The 19,135-nt window shown below is 48.0% G+C and overlaps 1 protein-coding gene and 1 non-coding gene across 5 annotated transcripts in view; one reads left to right on the forward strand and one right to left on the reverse strand.

The window, feature by feature from the left end:
- Positions 1-26: 26 nt before the first annotated feature.
- The window catches only part of LOC118369995 (protein TANC1-like), a 51,675-nt gene continuing 32,566 nt past the window's right edge, over positions 27-19,135 (reverse strand). For 3 of the 4 annotated variants that reach the window (XM_052499217.1, XM_052499218.1, XM_052499220.1), the window contains 18 exons: positions 18,521-18,752; positions 16,975-17,141; positions 14,976-15,284; positions 14,590-14,790; positions 14,162-14,374; positions 13,882-14,004; positions 13,451-13,687; positions 12,948-13,154; positions 12,734-12,815; positions 6,840-6,973; positions 6,586-6,709; positions 5,706-5,881; positions 5,365-5,497; positions 5,230-5,259; positions 4,972-5,063; positions 4,719-4,865; positions 2,215-2,315; positions 27-2,090 (listed from right to left, as the gene is read on the reverse strand). In XM_052499217.1, the coding sequence (XP_052355177.1) occupies positions 593-2,090; positions 2,215-2,315; positions 4,719-4,865; positions 4,972-5,063; positions 5,230-5,259; positions 5,365-5,497; positions 5,706-5,881; positions 6,586-6,709; positions 6,840-6,973; positions 12,734-12,815; positions 12,948-13,154; positions 13,451-13,687; positions 13,882-14,004; positions 14,162-14,374; positions 14,590-14,790; positions 14,976-15,284; positions 16,975-17,141; positions 18,521-18,752 (4,206 nt within the window). In that variant the 3' untranslated portion in view covers positions 27-592. The remainder of the gene's footprint in view (positions 2,091-2,214; positions 2,316-4,718; positions 4,866-4,971; positions 5,064-5,229; positions 5,260-5,364; positions 5,498-5,705; positions 5,882-6,585; positions 6,710-6,839; positions 6,974-12,733; positions 12,816-12,947; positions 13,155-13,450; positions 13,688-13,881; positions 14,005-14,161; positions 14,375-14,589; positions 14,791-14,975; positions 15,285-16,974; positions 17,142-18,520; positions 18,753-19,135) is intronic. The other variant, XM_052499219.1, reaches the window with a different exon arrangement.
- trnat-ugu (transfer RNA threonine (anticodon UGU)) lies at positions 10,997-11,069 on the forward strand. The gene has a single exon. It is a non-coding gene; the product is annotated as a tRNA-Thr (tRNA).

Genomic DNA, 19,135 nt, shown 5'->3' on the forward strand with positions numbered 1-19,135 from the left:
TATGTACACTTAGTTAAATATGATTATTTATCAAATGTACAAAGGTATAGAAACCCTCCATGCATTGTGAAGCACTTTGCATCGAGGGCTCTGGTATACTGACAAAGCCGATCACCACTTATATAATCTATAAATAGAACACGTACAAATCTAATGTATAAACATCCCTATTCGATATGCGTGCCGATCATTAGCCAATCGTTTAATCAAATGGCTTTTTGTCCATTAGCATCCGAAACCCTTTAGTGTTGTTCTTTACAAACTACATCATAGTTACATTGTTATAATGGCCCATAGTAGGATGCTATGCTACTGTTCAGCTATTGGACTGGTACTATATGGTGTTTCCCAGGTGTGATTATGTGCACTGTGTTGTTGGCTTACTGGAGTTGCTCTAGGCATGCTTACGCAAAAAGCACAAAAGCCTCAAATGCTGCTTAAGTCTAAACGCAGTGCATCACATACACTGTCACTTTACAAGAGTCCGATTTAAGGAAAGAAACTTGTAAACCCCTCCCTTGCCACCGTTTCTCTGGAATACAGAGAAATGTATTATGGTGTCTGCGCTTGTGCTTGAATGAACATGGCCAGTTCAGACGTTGGATTCTATAAAGGAGCGTTTAGGTTTGATGGGTAGGATGGCTGGGTTATCTCTGGTGAACCCTGCCTGCCGGTGGTTCCCGTCTGGGAACTGGGAGGAGTGATGTAGGCCTGTAGCTGGACCTGGTCTTGGCTCCCTGTGGTAGAACCTGTCTCCAAACTCCCGGGCCTTGGCCTGAGCCTGTTGGGCCAGGTGCTGGGCCTGAGCCTGTTGGGCCAGGTGCTGGGTTTGAGCCTGGGCCCCGTTGAGCACCTGGAGGGGAGCCTGGCTCTGCAGTGGCTCAGCGTAGGAGGACCTCCGCTTGAACTCATTGTTTAATCCCTGGATGTTGTCCATAGGGGCCATGCTGTGTCTCTGGTTCTCTAGACCTTCAGGGGAAAGTGGCTGGGAGTGAGGCTGGCCTTGCCAGCCCAGTCCAGGTGGGGGTTGCCCCTGGACACGCACTGCCTTGTCCTTCACCCCCATGAATGGCCGAGGCTTGAGCTCTGGTTTAGCCGGTTTGGGGCGAGGCACGTCGGGCCCCTGAGTAGCCTGGGTCCTGCTGCTGTCTGACAGGGTCCCGCTAGAGGTTAGGCTACTGCTAGAGCTGGAGGCCTTCATACTGCCTGTCTGACCACCAGAATGCAGACCGGGGCCAGCTGGCCCCCCAGGACCCTCCCTCCTTACCTCCTTACCAACCCCAGGGGTGAGGGACCCAGCCTGCCCGTCCAACGTGGTGCCGGAGTGGGCTGAGAGCCTTTCTGTTCCCCTAGCCAGGCTGGAGGAGTGGCCCTGGAAGGGCTGGACAGATGAGGAGGAGGAGAGGTGGTGGTGGTTGACAGGGGTGAGCCCAGAGTGGTGGTCTGTGGAAGAGGAGGGCAGAGGGCTGATGTCGATTCCCAGGCCAGGGCTGGGTCTCAGGGAGGTGGAGATGTGTCTGCCTGGCAGGGGGCTGGAGGGGCCACACAGAGACATAGGCCTGCCCCCTGGTCTGCCCCCTACCTGCAGGGAGTTACAGTGCTGCTGCTGCTTGGTCTTCATGCTTTGGTTCTGTCTAGGAGCCTGCAGGACAGGGCCCTGCTTGTCCAGAGACAGGTTGGTCTGTGTGGACCCATCCAGAGGGGAACCAGGCCTGGGGTCCAGGGGAGCTAAGCCCACTGTGCCTGGTATTGGTGGGAGAGCCCTGTTGGGTCCATAGGGGTTCTTCGGCCTGTTGGGTCCATATGGGTTCTGTGAGGGCTCTTCCTCTCCCCCTATCTCCTCATAATCATCATCTAGTTCATCCTGGCTCTGTGTATCACAACTCCTCTCTGTGTCCTGGCTCCTCTCTGTGAGGTCCTCGGGAGTCTGACTGTGTGCTGCTTGTTGGCCCTGTGGTGTGTTGGGGGACTGCTGCTGCTGTTGTTGTTGACACTCGTCCTCCACACGCGTCAGCAGACGGTGGATCTCCCGGTTGGTGGGGCAGAGCCGAGACGCCTCTAGGAGGTCGGCTAGCGCCGCTGCATACTGCCTGGATGGACACATGAGGCGAACATAGTGAGAGGTGAGTGTGTCTTGTCCTTAGACAAAACTGTACCCGTCCATGCTAGTCCCCCCTTGTTGTCAGTATAAACGGAGAACTGGTGTGTACTAACCTGCTGCTCCTCTTGGCTCGTGCTCTGGTGTAGAACGCCTCATAAGACCTGGGTTTCAGTTCCAGGGCTTTGGTGGCAAACTCCTCCGCTATACCAAAATCCTGTCGGGGGGGGAAAAAGAGGACAGGAACTCAACATTTAATTCTGAATGTTTACTGTTAAATTCAGTCCACCCTGAATTTCTGAAGGAGAAGCCAAAACCAACGCCTTGAGGTCATTAGCCAGGGTAATGTGTTTGTGAGCGTTAATGAGTGCAGTGTGAATCCAGCGGTCGTCCACACAGCGCCACACTTTGCAATTACTGTAAGTGACTGGAATGAGGAATTCAGTGTTGTTTAACTGGAGAATTATTCATCTGTGTGCAGCTCAGAGTAGAGCAGCTTTATCTCCCAGTGTCTTAATGGATTCTCCAGACGGGTGCTTGTAGCTTCTCTCCAAACCGTAAAAAAAAAACTCCTTCAATCAGATGTCGGAAATGAAAACTATTGACTCTTTAAAGGTACAATGCAGCTGCTTTTATCTCAATATAAAACAACTAAAATAGCTTCTTAGCAAAGAAACATTTTTCAAGCAATCATTTTGCTAGGACTGTCTGGGAGTGGTCTGAGTGTGGAGGGGAAAACTAGCTGTTGCTTTGGAACTCTCTTATTGATTTATTAACTAATTTCACACCTGGTGATGTCTTTCCAAACAGCTCTTACAATAAAAGGGCATTATCATCATTGTCACAATTTCACAGTATTATTGCAACCTCATAGTGTGGAAATATACACTACCGTTCAAAAGTTTGGGGTCACTTAGAAATGTCCTTGTTGTCCATGAAAACATACATGAAATTAGTTGCAAAATCAATAGGAAATATAGTCAAGAATTTGACAAGGTTATGAATGATTTTTAATTTGAAATAATAATTGTGTCCTTCAAGACTGCCTTACAGTCCTTTGGCATTCTAGTTGTCAATTTGTTGAGGTAATCTGAAGAGATTTCCCCCCATGCTTCCTGAAGCACCTCCCACAAGTTGGATTGGTTTGATGGGCACTTCTTACCATACACTCAAGCTGCTCCCACAACAGCTCAATAGTACACAGAGTTGTACGAGATCTTCAGTTTCTTTGACAATTTCTTGCATGGAAAAGCCTTCATTTCTCAGAACAAGAATAGACTGACGAGTTTCAGAAGAAAGTTCATTGTTTCTGGCCATTTTGAGCCTGTAATCTAACCCACAAATGCTGATGCTCCAGATACTCAAATAGTCTAAAGAAGGACAGTTTTATTGCACCTTTAATCAGGACAACAGTTTTCAACTGTGCTAACATAATTGCAAAAGTGTTTTCTAATGATCAATTAGCCTCTTAAAATGATAAACTTGGATTAGCTAACACAACGTACCATTGGAACACAGGAGTGATGGTTGCTGATAATGGGCCTCTGTACGCCTACGTAGATATTCCATAAAGAATCAGCCGTTTCCAGCTACAATAGTCAATTACAACATTAACAATGTCTACAGTGTATTTATGATCAATTTGATGTTATTTTTAATGGACCATTTTTTTTTGCTTTTCTTTCTAAATCAAACTTTTGAATGGCTGTGTATATAAAACACAGGGGAATCATGTTTTTGACTGACCTGAGCCTTTAATGGTAATTTCAAAGCACCTCTAGTGGCCCTGGTGTGTGTGCATGCATGTACAATATGTCTGTGTGTACGATGTGTGTGTACATGCCTGCGTACACAGTGTATCCATCCACCTCTTTGTATGCCTAGAGAGCATGCGGTTGGCTGGTTTTTAAACGCGATTCCCTGCTCCCCTCATTCCTCTCAGGTGAATATTTAATGAAGCAAACCACAGTGTGATTCCGTCCTTGAGATGGAGGTGGGCATTACACCACAGCCTTGAAATCCACAGCTCTGAATAACTGTTCAATGTTTAATAACAGTTTTTATGGCCTCTATACTCCCACTCCCCTCCTGTTCTATTCACCTGAACGTGATGAAATATGGATGATATGTGCCCAGCCAGCTCTCTCTTCCCCCTGACCCAATATCCACCAGCAACAACGGAGGGAGGATCCCTTCTTTCCGTGTGGGTTTGTGTGTGCCCGTGTTTGTGCACACGCGCCCATACTGATTCCTCCAGTATATGGGAGAGGATGACCGTATCACATCATAGCATCTTTCCATTATTCATTTGCCCGGAGGATGCCATTTTACCCCCACCACTCTAGTATAACAGTCTTATTATATTGTCTGGTAAAACAAGGGTGTGTTAGATCACACCCTCCAGGCTGCTGAGATGAAGATCTATCCATTATACCATACCTACTGCTATACTATTAACATAAAATGACATTTCATTCAATATTAAATTCTATAAAATAGCTAATGGAGTAGTGTGTAGATATATCAGATGACGTAATACCTGCAGTTTTTTTACATGTTCAATTATATTAGCAACTGATAGTCGTGTGTGTGTGTTTGTGTGTGTGTGTGTGTGTCTCACATTGGATTTCCTGCGGCAGCGTGACATGTTGAGGTACAAGGAGACACGGAGCTCTTTCAGGCCCTTCAGTTCGTCTCCGAAGCCGTCTCGGGGGAACTTCCTCAGGGCGTACTGATACCTCTGGGCTGCCTCCTTCATCCTCCCCTTCTGGGGGGGGGGATACATTGATTTGGAGATTTTCTAATTGGACACACTTTCAGACAGTCACACACACACACCCAGAGATCAGGTTTTCCTTTTGTTGTTAACCCACCTTATACAGCAGGTTGCCCTCCTCCATGAGTTTCTGTAGGAGGATGAGGAGCACGTCTGGTTTGGATGTGGCCATCGCCCACGTAGCATGACCTGGTCAAGAGGTACGAGAACACAGGTTAAACACACACACACACACACACACACACACACACACACACACACACACACACACACACACACACACACACACACACACACACACACACACACACACACACACACACACACAGCTCCAAAAGGTATCTAAAGAAAGTACCTGATCGATCATAAGGGGATGATCTGTTGCCTTTTAGCAGGTGGAAAAAAAGTGAAGAGAAAGAGGGGTGAAATACATGATGTTGCTATAGCAACTTCCTCAAGACACTGACAGATCAGGTCAACTCCAACTCACCCAGCTTGGCCCCTTTCTTCAGTAGGGTCACCACCACAGCAGCGTTTCTACAGCCCACAGCCCTCTCCAGAGGCCTCACCCCACTGTGGTCCACATGCTCCACCACCGCACCCTTCTCCACCAGGTACTGAACCTGTGGTTGTAGAGGACAACACAAAACAAACAGCATTTTTAAAAGGATTCAAACAAGGCTAAAGGGAATTGTGCAAATTCAGTACTGTGTTTTAAAAAGTCTATAATCTAGGCCAGTTTAAGACAATCTAGGCCAGTTGCAGCGAAATCAGAATTATGTCTGTGGGTCAATTTGTTTCTCCAGTTTGCGGTATTAGAAGGAACCCCACCATCTCTGCATCACCGTTGAACGCTGCCAGGTGGAGAGGGGTACGTCCGTTCCTGTCAGGGTGATCTATCTCTGCCCCCTTCTCCACCAGGCAATCCACCACGCCCTTCTGACCCTTCAGACACGCCCAGCTCAGAGCTGTCTGGCCCTCCTTGTCCACGGAGGCTAAAGATGCGCCTGGAACCAGATCAGAAATAACATGCTCACTCCATTGCAACTCAGTCTGACATGTACTCAGTTTATTAGGTACACCCATTTAGTACTGGGCCGGACCCTCAGTGGCCAGGAAAACATTCCCCACACCATTACACCACCACCACCAGCCTGTACCGTTGACACCGGGCAGGAAGGGGGTCATGGACTCATGCTGCTTACGGCAAATCCTGACTGCCATCAGCATGACGCAACAGGAACCGGGATTCGTTGGACCAGGTAAAGTTTTTCCACTCCTCAATTGTCCAGTGTTGGTGACCGTGTGCCCACTGGAGCCACTTCTTCTTGTTTTTAGCTGATAGGAGTGGAACCCGGGTGTGGCCGTCTGTTGCTATAGCCCATCCGTGACAAGGACAGATGCGTTGTGCGTTCCGAGGTGCCATTCTGCTCGTCATTAGTTTTGACCATTCTAACATTCAAATGAACAGCAACTGAATGCCTCGATGCCTGTCTGCCTGCTTTATATAGCAAGCCACGGCCACGTGACTCACGGTCTATAGGAGCGAACCATTTTCGTGAACGGGGCGGTGTACCTAATAAACTGGCCACTCAGTCTATACTGTATCTCAGAGCTACAAAATGAAAAAATGATCTAAAATAACACTATTTATTTAGTGTACTGAGAATTGACATGTACCATGATGTGACCCTGACCCTTGACCTCTTACCCTTTGTCAGCAGGAAGTCAGCAGTGCTGAGGTGGCCCTCGCTGGCTGCCACCATCAGCAGACTGCGGCCCTGCTTATCGATGGTGTTAATGTCCACACCTCTCTGCAGCAACAGCTCTGCTACCTGAGAGAAGGGGGGGAGAGAGACAGAGAGGGACAGAGAGAGTGAGAGCATGAGTGAAAGGACAGCCATCAGTGCTTTAAAGCAGGAACTTTAGAAGTGTAACAGAAGGATTCATCAGAATGAGTCTCACCTGGGGGTGTCCATGCCTGATGCAGCTGAAGATTGGGACCACCCCCCTCCGGTTGGGCTGCTCCGCCCCTGCACCCCTCTCCAGCAGGAAAACACATGTCTCTGTCCTGCCCCGGCCTGCAGCCGCACTCAGAGCTGAGAGAGAGAGAGACCCCCAGAACAGTGGTCAACTACCTACTTCACCACTGTGCTCTGAATGAAAGTAATCGTTGTTTTTGTTTTATTGATTGTTTTGAGACAGTTAATAATGAGAGTATAATATTGGCACCACACATGCAATGTGAGCTACAGTACACTGAACAGAAAACGTCACACCCCTGAGTATGACTTTCAAACCCTATTTTTAGACTGGCCACACTTCAGTGGGCCCATATTTCCCTGTGCACTCTAGAGAGGCAGGCTCTTAGCTGAGGCTGTCAAAAGTCTTACAGCTGGCCTGGCAGAGAGAGAGACAGATTTGATGGGTATTGGCCACAGCTTGCCCAACCAGCCATCTAGTCCTGGTTATGGGGCATACATCCAGACAGTATATACCTCCCAAAAGGCACCCTATTCCCTAATTAGTGCACTACTTTTGACCAAAGCCCATAGTGCTCTAGGTCAAAAGTAGTGCACTATATAGGGAAGAGGGTGCCGTTTGGGAGACAAGCAGACAGTGCGGACCAGGGAAGCTGAGATCAGACAGGTACTAATGTGGTCACAGGAAGGCCAAGAAGATCATCAAGGACCTCAGCCACCTGAGCCAAGGCCTGTTCACCCCGCTACCATCTAGAAGGCAGAGAAAGCACAGGTGCATCAACGCGGGGACTGAGAGACTGATAAACAGCTTCTATCTCCAGGCCATCAGACTGCTAAACAGTCACCACTACCCTGCCCTGAACCTTAGAGACTGTTACTAGCTAGCTAGCCCCCATTACTCTACCCTGCACATTAGAGTCTGTTACTAGCCAGCTAGCACCCATTACTCTACCCTGCACATTAGAGTCTGTTACTAGCCAGCTAGCACCCATTACTCTACCCTGCACCTTAGAGAGTGTTACTAGCCAGCTAGCACCCATTACTCTACCCTGCACCTTAGAGACTGTTACTAGCCAGCTAGCACCCATTACTCTACCCTGCACCTTAGAGTCTGTTACTAGCCAGCTAGCACCCATTACTCTACCCTGCACCTTAGAGACTGTTACTAGCCAGCTAGCACCCATTACTCTACCCTGCACATTAGAGTCTGTTACTAGCCAGCTAGCACCCATTACTCTACCCTGCACATTAGAGACTGTTACTAGCCAGCTAGCACCCATTACTCTACCCTGCACATTAGAGTCTGTTACTAGCCAGCTAGCACCCATTACTCTACCCTGCACATTAGTCTGTTACTAGCCAGCTAGCACCCATTACTCTACCCTGCACATTAGAGTCTGTTACTAGCCAGCTCTTACTCTACTGCACATTAGAGTCTGTTACTAGCCAGCTAGCACCCATTACTCTACCCTGCACATTAGAGTCTGTTACTAGCCAGCTAGCACCCATTACTCTACCCTGCACCTTAGAGACTGTTACTAGCCAGCTAGCACCCATTACTCTACCCTGCACATTAGAGTCTGTTACTAGCCAGCTAGCCCCCATTACTCTACCCTGCACATTAGAGTCTGTTACTAGCCAGCTATCACCCATTACTCTACCCTGCACATTAGAGACTGTTACTAGCCAGCTATCACCCATTACTCTACCCTGCACCTTAGAGACTGTTACTAGCCAGCTAGCACCCATTACTCTACCCTGCACATTAGAGACTGTTACTAGCCAGCTATCACCCATTACTCTACCCTGCACATTAGAGACTGTTACTAGCCAGCTAGCACCCATTACTCTACCCTGCACATTAGAGTCTGTTACTAGCTAGCTAGCCCCATTACTCTACCCTGCACATTAGAGTCTGTTACTAGCCAGCTAGCACCCATTACTCTACCCTGCACATTAGAGTCTGTTACTACCAGCTGCACCCATTACTCTACCCTGTTAGAGTCTGTTACTAGCCAGCTAGCACCCACATTACTCTGCACATTACTGCACATTAGAGTCTGTTACTAGCCAGCTAGCACCCATTACACATTAGAGTCTACCCTAGCACCCATTACATTAGAGTTAGAGTCTGTTACTAGCCAGCTCGCACCCATTACTCTACCCTGCACATTAGAGTCTAGCCAGCTAGCACCCATTACTCTACCCTGCACATTAGAGTCTGTTACTAGCCAGCTGCACCCATTACTCTACCCTGCACATTAGAGTCTGTTACTAGCCAGCTAGCACCCATTACTCTACCCTGCACATTAGTCTGTTACTAGCCAGCTAGCACCCATTACTCTACCCTGCACATTAGAGTCTGTTACTAGCCAGCTAGCACCCATTACTCTACCCTGCACATTAGAGTCTGTTACTAGCCAGCTAGCACCCATTACTCTACCCTGCACATTAGAGTCTGTTACTAGCCAGCTCGCACCCATTACTCTACCCTGCACATTAGAGTCTGTTACTAGCCAGCTCGCACCCATTACTCTACCCTGCACATTAGAGTCTGTTACTAGCCAGCTATCACCCATTACTCTACCCTGCACATTAGAGTCTGTTACTAGCCAGCTAGCACCCATTACTCTACCCTGCTGTTACTAGCCAGCTAGCACCCATTACTCTATCCTGCACATTAGAGTCTGTTACTAGCCAGCTAGCACCCATTACTCTACCCTGCACATTAGAGTCTGTTACTAGCCAGCTATCACCCATTACTCTACCCTGCACATTAGAGTCTGTTTACTCTACCCTGCACATTAGAGACTGTTACTAGCCAGCTATCACCCATTACTCTACCCTGCACCTTAGAGACTGTTACTAGCCAGCTATCACCCATTACTCTACCCTGCACCTTAGAGACTGTTACTAGCCAGCTATCACCCATTACTCTACCCTGCACCTTAGAGACTGTTACTAGCCAGCTATCACCCATTACTCTACCCTGCACCTTAGAGACTGCTGCCCTATGTACATGGAGTTATTGAACACTGGTCACTTTAATAATGTTTAAATACTGTTTTACCCACTTTTTATGTATATACTGCATTCTAGTCATGGCTCATTCTGTATAACTACTGCTGTACACACCTTTTCTATTCATATACTGGCCATACAGTCTATACACACCATCATATATATTTATAATCTGGCCTCTGACATTGCTCGTCCTGATATCTCTTAATTCCTTTACTTGGATTTGTTAGATTTGTGTATATTGTTTTGTATTGTAGGTAATACTGCACTGTTGGAGCTAGAAACACGAGCATTTCACTGTGTGTTTAATATGTGTTCGATACGTGTACGCGACCAATGCCATTTTCCTTTCTTTGATGCAGCCTCCTGTTTCACCTTGGCTGGGATGATGAAATACTCACAGGAGAGGTGACATCACCCATCTGGTTCTGGAAGCCAGTGGGGAGGGAATGACGCCACGAATGACATCTGTGGGAGCATGTAGGGCACACCCTCCCCATCTGTCCCACCGATGGTTCCACATGAGCACATACGCAATTACAAATCACCTCACTCATTTCATTTCCTTTATCTCATTTCCCTTCACGCCAGAGCAAAAAGTTGAGATAACAAAATACGTTCAGAATTGAAAAAAGAAATACTGCGGCTGTGATTGATACATTTAGGAATACTTTGTCTTGTGACTCAACACTTCTCGATCTAAGATAAGGCAGACGTGCATCACTGACTCATAAATCAATACGCAATTGCGGATTCATGCCTGAACAGCTGTGCTTCTTTTGTCAATGTCAAATATCCGAGGGGAGTTAGGATGAAACGTGGAGGAGTCTGCCAGTCAGAGGAGAGCTGTCAGTCAGAGTCAGTTGCTTTTACCAGACAAAGAGTATGTGGCTTTCAGGTTAAATCCCTGACATGAGAGGCCTCGTGCCGACAGCCTAGCTCAGCTAGTTTGGCCAGACTGCTCCAATCAACAGCTGTGCGGTAGTCAGTGATGTCACATTAGGTGTGACCAGAGCCATATATTTAGAAATATGTCTCTGGGTGTGGTCTTCTGTCTGTTTTTGAGTAAACTGGGTGTGATATGTAAATATCCTGTTGCAGTAAGGTGCAAATAGGTAAGGCTCCATAGCTCAGTGGTTAGAGCACTGGTCTTGTAAACCAGGGGTCGCGAGTTCAATTCTCGCTGGGGCCTTGGTTGTGGAATCAAAATGTTTTGATCCAAAAGGGAGGTTCTCATATTGAAAATACTATTTTTGGATAAAGGCCAATGAGTTGAATGGGGCCAATGAGTTGAATGGCTCCAAAAGCTAGTTCACAAACAAGATTAAGAACATGATCCATTGATGCTGTCCAGGTTTATCAACTACTTCCCACAGCTATAAATACTACTTCTGACAACTCTCACGCATGTCACTGACCTTGTGTGGACGACAGACACACACAGCTGCTACAGCTACGATAGTTATTTATCTGTTCCATGTTATTTCATTTGCGTACAGTAAACCTTTGGCGTCTCACCCACAGAGGAGGTAGAGACAGACAGGCAGGCAGACAGACAGACAGTAGCCTGCCCTCCAGGGAGAAAAACGTAATTATTCTCCACTAATGAGAAGCCACCAGGCACGGGAACACATTTGCATAGAGAGAGGACAATTTCACAGGCAGAAGTATTCACGGACTTCTTTCACCGAATAGATTAGAAGAGCTGAAGTGAAATCATTCGGCATATAGTAGAGTATCAAGATTCTCTACCATGGGAGGATTTGTCAATGTAAAAACAATATTTATGAAAATGAAACCATTCTAGACTGAATGGTGAGCCCAAATAGTAAAACAAACGAAGGCCATTAAATTGGTACTATTGTTTATTTTATCGCCCAGTCGGGTCTTTGCAATCAACATAAATACATGATTTCCTTCAATTTACCTCGAAATAGCCTATTTAGTATTCTATATTTGCATTAGCGAGGTTGTTTTCATTCAGGATTGGCTTACAAATGTGACCAGCAGCCAGCAATTGTATGTATGCTTCCAATTGGCAGTGGTTGAGCGCTGTCTGTCCCCCAGCCTATGTATTTACTACTGAGAGCACATAAACACCTATGATTGTATTAGTTGAATGGGTATAAGAATCAAGACAGGTTTGCTTAAATTCCTTTTTTTGGAGATGGAGGAAATACCATCTGATATCGACGCCAGCTTCAATGTAAGACCATTATAATCTAATATTACCACATCTTTCTTCTTGAGCCTGTTACTCATTTCACAGATGCTCTTATCCAGAGCAACTTACGGAAGCAAATTAAGGTTAAGTGCCTTGCTTAAGGGCACATCGACAGAGTTTGCACCGAGTCAGCTCGGGGATTTCAAACCAGCGACCTTTTCGGTAATTGACCCAACGCTCTTAACCGCTAGGCTACCTGGAATATATGACCCAGTTTCAAACCATTACCACCACTGCCGTCTAAATCTCCCGCTAACGACCGGATCAGAAGAGTCCGTCGGTGTAACCTGCCGTCTTAATAGGTCCTGTTGGTTAAAAGCAGCTCAAGTTCTGTACACTTTTCAAGCCTCTCTTCCCCAGTGAGCTCAGCTACATCTCCGAGTCCTGAACAAGCACACGGGCTCAATATCCCTTCGCTCGCATCCTACGCTACAGTAAACAGTAAATGTACAGTGGGCAAGTGGAGACCACCTGAGAAGCTCACTAGGAAGTGGACGACAACAAATGATCTCCGCTTGGTAAAAACGAATGCCAACCACCGTTCGAGAGGTAGCGAAAACAAGCAACCGAAAACAGAGGATGAGGAAAGAAAATAAACATTATTATACAGACAAAGGGAAAGTGCACTGTACCCGTCTCTCCCCAGAGCGTGTCGGGAGCGTCTATCTGCACAGCCAAATCGTCCTCTTTCAGCTCCAGTAAGCTCTTCGCAACCTGACAACGAGACATTAGTACGCACAAGAATTATACACCATAACTATTATAAGCAATACACACAGGTTGAATCTGAAGAGAGTGCACGGTGTGTGTGTGTGTGTTCGTCAGTGTGCGCATGCAGTAGCCTACGTGAGTTTGTCCCATGCTGCAGGCGGCCGTCAGGGCCTGTTGTAAGGCCTGGCCCTTCACACTGCTCTTCACACCGTGCTGCTGTTGGCCCTCAGGGGCCTCTGTGGGGCCCCAGTCCTGGTTCAGCAGGTAGTGGATGATGTCTGGGTGGCCCCTCAGCCCAGCATGGACCAGGGCACACTGACCACTCTTATCAACATGGCCCACCTAGAGGGATAAACACAGATCAATCAATCAATCAATCAATCAATCAATCAATCAATCAATCAATCCAATGTATTTACAGAGCCCTTTTAACATCAACAGTTGTCACAATCATATTTACAGTAACCTAGCCTATATTTACAGTAACCTAGCCTATATTTACAGTAACCTAGCCTAAACCCCAAAGAGCAAACAGAAGCAGACAGTTATGATACACGGCTAAGCTGGGCAACAACAACAGCAGATTGAATTGTCAACCAGGTGAGATAACGGCATGGGACTAACAACTGACCACTGACCTTGGCTCCCTTCTTACAGAGCAGGCTGACCAGTCCTGTGTGTCCTGCTGCGGCGGCCAGACAGAGGGGGGTCATGTCGCTGTCCGAGGGGCCGTCTACGGGCGCCCCCAGCTCCAGCAGCAGGGACACCATTTCAAGGTGACCCAGGTGGGCGTGCACACCCAGCACAGGGGAACGGCCAAGCACCTCTGAACGCCCGCTCACACTCGCCCCGCCAAGCATTAGTAGACGACTCACCTGTAGGTAAGATGTTTTTTTTTTAAGAAAAAAGTTGTACGTGCGTGCGAGTCTCTCACCTTGACGTTGGGTGTGTGTCTCACCTTGATGTTGGGTGTGTGTCTCACCTTGACGTTGGGTGTGCGTGTGTGCGCGTGCCTGTGCTGTGTGTGCGTGCGTGTGTGTCTCACCTTGACGTTGGGTGTGTGTCTCACCTTGACGTTGGGTGTGTAGAGATTTCTGAGGGAGGCCAGGGCGGCAGAGAGGCTGTCGGTGCTACAGCTCACCCACAGAGCCTGCAGAACACTGGAGGACACACCTGTCCTCTTACTCTGACCCTGAGAGAGAGGGGGCAGAGACACTCTGGTTCAAAACTTCCACCCCCCCAGTGTATGAGAGGAAGAGGAGAGAGGCTACTGTACTGTAATATTTGAACTCGGATAGTCTTTGGATGCAAGTCCCATTAGTAGTCCATTCAGACACACTAGCTGGTACCTTGAAGATGTGTGCCTTCAGGATATGATGTCCCAGCTCCATGGTCTGCTGCCGGTTCAGCTTGCTCTCCTGTCTGGAGAACATGAAGGCCAACAGAGCATGGCCACTCCTGGGGTCACAGAGGAAGTCAGTGCTCTCTCCCTCGGCCCTCCACACGAGCCACTCTCGAAAGGAGGGGTGGAAGAGCATGCGGGTGCCGTCCCTGCGTCTCACCTAGAGGGACACGGCACAAGATCAGACAGAGGTTGTCGTCATAAATCCACAAGCGGCTGAGATAGTTACTATCGCTGGGAGCCAAGTGCAACTCCCACAGAGTGAACGTCACTCAATGCAATGGTTGTATACTACTTCCTTGTCTACTTCCTGATCTAGCTAACAACGTACGGTACGGCCGTGTCTCAACAGTCTGTCACGGGTTCTCTCCTCACCAGGACGGAGGCCAGAGTCTCCAGGCGTTGTTGGAAGTCCTCCCAGGACATCTCTCCTCTCACACCCCCAGCGTTCAGCGCCCGGAACAGCTGCTCGTCCGCCAGCGGGTGTAACGAGGCCAGCACCACGTTGAGTACGGGCAGCACCCGCTCGAAGGTTCGGTCCCCTTCGAACCCCGCACGGCACTGCAGCAGGTACACCTGATGATAAAGAGGACCACAATAGAAATATGTTTGTTGACTTGATTGTGTATTGAATCCCGTGTGTTGTACTTCCTGTAGCTGGAGCAACTCTATGGGCTGGTGTCCCAGGCACAGATTAAGTGCCCTACATTTATTTCACATTTGTCAAAGATTTGTCAAATATAATGTGTTCATTCATTCACCTCAGCCAGAGAGACGGGCACTACCATGTAGTTGCCTCCCTTGAGAACCAGGTGGGCGCTCTGGAACAGGTCCAGAGTCAGTTTTAGGTAGAGGAAGGAGCCCTGGCTGCGAGAGGCCAGGTGGGTGTTGAACTTGCTGAGGAGGAGGGGGTCGGGGACGGTGCCGTTGGGCGTGGTGACGTTGGCGGCAATCTCGGGGCTGACGATGACCCGGTGTTGGATGTAGTCGCTAAGGTCCCCGCCGATCTCGCTGCTCTCTGGGAAGTCATCCAGTGAGAGTCTGGAGAAGGGTAGGAGGGCGGTGATCTCCTGGGGAGACAGGAGACCGCGATCATATTGTAGAATTGTATATGTTGTGGATTTATGTTCTGACCAAAATGGGCCTCCTGGAACCGTATATATATCATACACTGCATTCTCAATCAAAGTGTACTGCAGCTTGGTTATATCTCAGAGTTGAACTTAGCCCACACGCCATGCAACCATGAGCCCAGGAGCACACTGCAACTTCCCACCCAAGAGTCTGCAGTACAAAATCAATACGATACAACACAGTACAATTCTATCCTCCAGCTCCGGCATCACAGCAGAGAGAACCCTTTCTTCTAGTTGTGACAGGTAACATGAAAGAGGGAAAAACACTGAATAATACAAGTGAGGATGAGAACATCGTTGGCTCACTATGGTGGTGCTGTATGTGCCAGGACAACAGATTAGTCAGGGAGAGGATGGCACCCATTACATCTCTTCAAGCTGCTGCTTCTTCTGACTCACGGAAACATGAAACACAGTAGTCGTGTAACACTGTACGCGGGCACTTCTTCTGTAGGATCTTCATTTGACTAGAAATAATCCTGCGGCAACAGGATTTGAACATTTCGTCCATAATGTTGCTTGATTGGTGGTTCGGCAAACATGTGCTGGCCAACGTTAGGCTACAGGAAAAGTGCAATACTATTAATATAACTGTGATTTACTGCGTGTTTTCAGTGAATTTATGTGAAATCACACGTCTTATCTGCATTTCCTGTGGTGCATGAAAATTCTCAGCACTAAAAGGGGTGATCAAATTAAGATCCTACAGCTGTATATAGGGGATAGGGAGCCACGAATCCACTGACTCTCATTCTGCCAGCTTTCTCACCGATTCACATCAAATCTCTTCAGATGACAGATGCCTTCAGAAATGGTGACGTTTGAGGCAAGAGAAGAAAATTACAGCCATAAACGAATAAATCAAATGCAATACCTAAGTTAATATGAAATCATTATTGCTGTTTCATTTCCTTGCTGTGCATGCACGATTTCATTAAAGTGCGCTGATCCGAAGATTTCACAGTGCCCTGGTTGCATAGCAACCTCGATGGGACCATGCCTAAAACAGGATATTGGCAACTTCCTGTGAAAGGACCAATTGGGAGAGGAGAGAGGATAGAGAGCAGGCAGGGGGATCAACGTCTAACATCCCTTGCCAACACACACACACACACTCGCGCGCACACACACACACACTGTAGTGGCCTGTCGTGTCCTCAGCACTCCTGTTACATAACGTCAGGCAGGCTCCCAGGAGCATTACGGCCCGGAGTGGTAATCCAGGAGGATTATGGGAAAGCTGCGTTAGGCAGCAGGAGGGATCAGTGGCCAGCCAACATGCTGGAGGAAACCACCGCCAATGGGCCCTGGTGGAGTAAGCTGACCAGCTAGACTGAGCTACTGTACCTCTGGGTCAGACCAGCAAAGCCATACTGTATGAGACACACAGGGCCAGTGAACTATGGGCAAACCCAGATGTACTAAGCTTCTTTTAGTTAAAGTGTAGCAGGAGAAAGTGAGCGCTGTTTCAGAGACTCGAACCACAGATCCTACGGTGCACAGACAAGACTCTAACAGACTGTACTATGCCACAAAAGCCTGGGTCCCTGGGTAGAGGCAATGCATCACTCACATACACTGGCTAGGATCGTTTATCTGTGCTTCGTGACTGTCCTCTCCTCACCAGTAGGCAGGTCCTGACGGAGACCAACAGTTTGAGCCAGGAGGGGAACTTGGAGACGATCTTGGTGATGAAGGAGGCGACGGTGTCTCCGTAGTCCGGCTTGTGGAACTCTGCCTCGTTCAGACCATCAACCAGGAGGATGAAGTCTTCTTCTGGGATCTTCCTTTCTAAACAGGGAAACAGAGGGGTGGTGGAGGGGGAGAAACGGGGGAGAGGAGAGGGTGGGAGGTGGAGTAAGAGAGAGAGTGGGAGGTGGAGAGAGAGAGAGAGAGAGAGAGAGAGAGAGAGAGAGAGAGAGAGAGAGAGAGAGAGAGAGAGAGAGAGAGAGAGAGAGAGAGAGAGAGAGAGAGAGAGAGAGAGAGAGAGAGAGAGAGAGAGAGAGAGAGAGAGAGAGAGAGAGAGAGAGAGAGAGAGAGAGAGGTTCCAAACTTATTTTGAAATACTGTACACGTCGCAGCAACTGTTTGAAGTGATATGGGTTGAATTCCACAATGTCGTCACAATGCCACCCTCAGTGTCAGAAAAGAAAAGAGGTTGTGGTAGTAGTGCCCTACTTTTGACCAGAGCCCTACTTCCATTCCCTTACCCCATGTTATACTTCACGAGTAATGTCACAGAGGGACTTGCACCTCAGATGGAGGGTGAAAACACCAGTCACCCCTCCTCAGTCTCCTGTATGGGCCCCTCATCACCGCAGCCATGACTTTTAATAACACAGGAGAGGGGGGATCACAGAGGCATATCTATCCTGTTCCAGTCTAGCTGAGCCGTCGACGCAGCCTCTAATACAGCCCGTCCTGACTGTGTGGAGCTTATATCACTCTATACACTCTGCCACAGGCATCTACTAGTCCACGTCATAAAGACGGAGGATGTGATGATTCCTCTAGAACGAGCCTGTGGTGGAGGCTACTGAACTAACAACCTATTGATCAGGCTGACTGGCTACTATATCATCAGATAGACTGAGATGGTCTATTACGTTGCTATGGCCTGCCCTCTTGTTTTTCCTGTACAGTAAGAATAATACATTGGATTAAAGCACCGAGGCTGTGTTTACACAGGCAGCCCAATTCTGATCTTTTGTCCAATTATTGGCAAAAGAGCTTATCTGATTGGTCCAAAGACTAATTAGTATGACAAATCCGATCAACTATTTTGCCAACAATTTGAGCAAAAGATCAAAATTGGGCAGCATGTGTAAATGCAGCCTTAGGGATATTGATTGATGTGGATACTCCCACAGTCAAAAAGGTTGTTGTTTGAAGTTATGTTGTTTTTGAAGTTAGAATTGTGTCGCGGTCTGTAGCGTTTTTAACCAGTGACTTTATTATCCCAAAATGATCTAGCGGCCCACCAGGGAGTCCTAATAAACTGTTTCGGGGGGCGCATGACAATTTAGCAAACTGTAGGAGGAGGGGTTGGGGGTGAGGTGTAGCTGGTGAGTATCAGCTGCAGGTGTTACACTTACAAAAGTGGATGAAGGGGGTGGGGGGTTGAAGCATGGTTGGGAACATGGAGACTGCAGGAGTAAGTTAGTAGCTACCCTTCCGCAGGTTGACCAGGGGCTCCAGGACTCCCCTGCGGAAGGCAGAGATGGGGTCCTGGACACAGGAGCGCAGACTGAGCATGCTCTGTATATGATGCTCCTTTAGCAGTAGCTCCCTGTAGCCGCTGAGCTGTGGCGCTCTGGACAGCAGGGCGGCGACACTGTGCACAAACTCTGGGACCAGGCAGGTGTAGGTGTTGTCGGCCTGGCAGAAGTGGTAGGACACCACCTGGAGAGAGAGAGAGAGCGAGAGCGAGAGAGAGAGAGAGAGAGGAGGAGTGAGAGAAAGAGAGGCTCCCTAATTGAGCACTTCAATAACGCTTTTTCAAAGTTTTGACTGCCATGAGTGTCTTGAACTTTCCAGAGAAGTAAGTCCTCAACCAACTTTGAATATCTCCGTCTCACAAATCAGCATTTGATTTTCTCCATGAGGCTAAAGTGTCTGCGATGAGTTGCTAATTAACAGATTGGCTAATCAAGCAGCCATGACGGATCCACTTAATGGAACAGGGGGAAAACAAGGCATGGATGTCAAGAATAAACACACAAGTCTTTGGGACTCGATGGTCTTATTCATTATTCACCACATCAGTAATTACATGAACACACAGT

Source organism: Oncorhynchus keta, chromosome 37 (assembly GCF_023373465.1).
Source record: "Oncorhynchus keta strain PuntledgeMale-10-30-2019 chromosome 37, Oket_V2, whole genome shotgun sequence".
NCBI classification, from domain to species: Eukaryota; Metazoa; Chordata; class Actinopteri; order Salmoniformes; family Salmonidae; genus Oncorhynchus; species Oncorhynchus keta.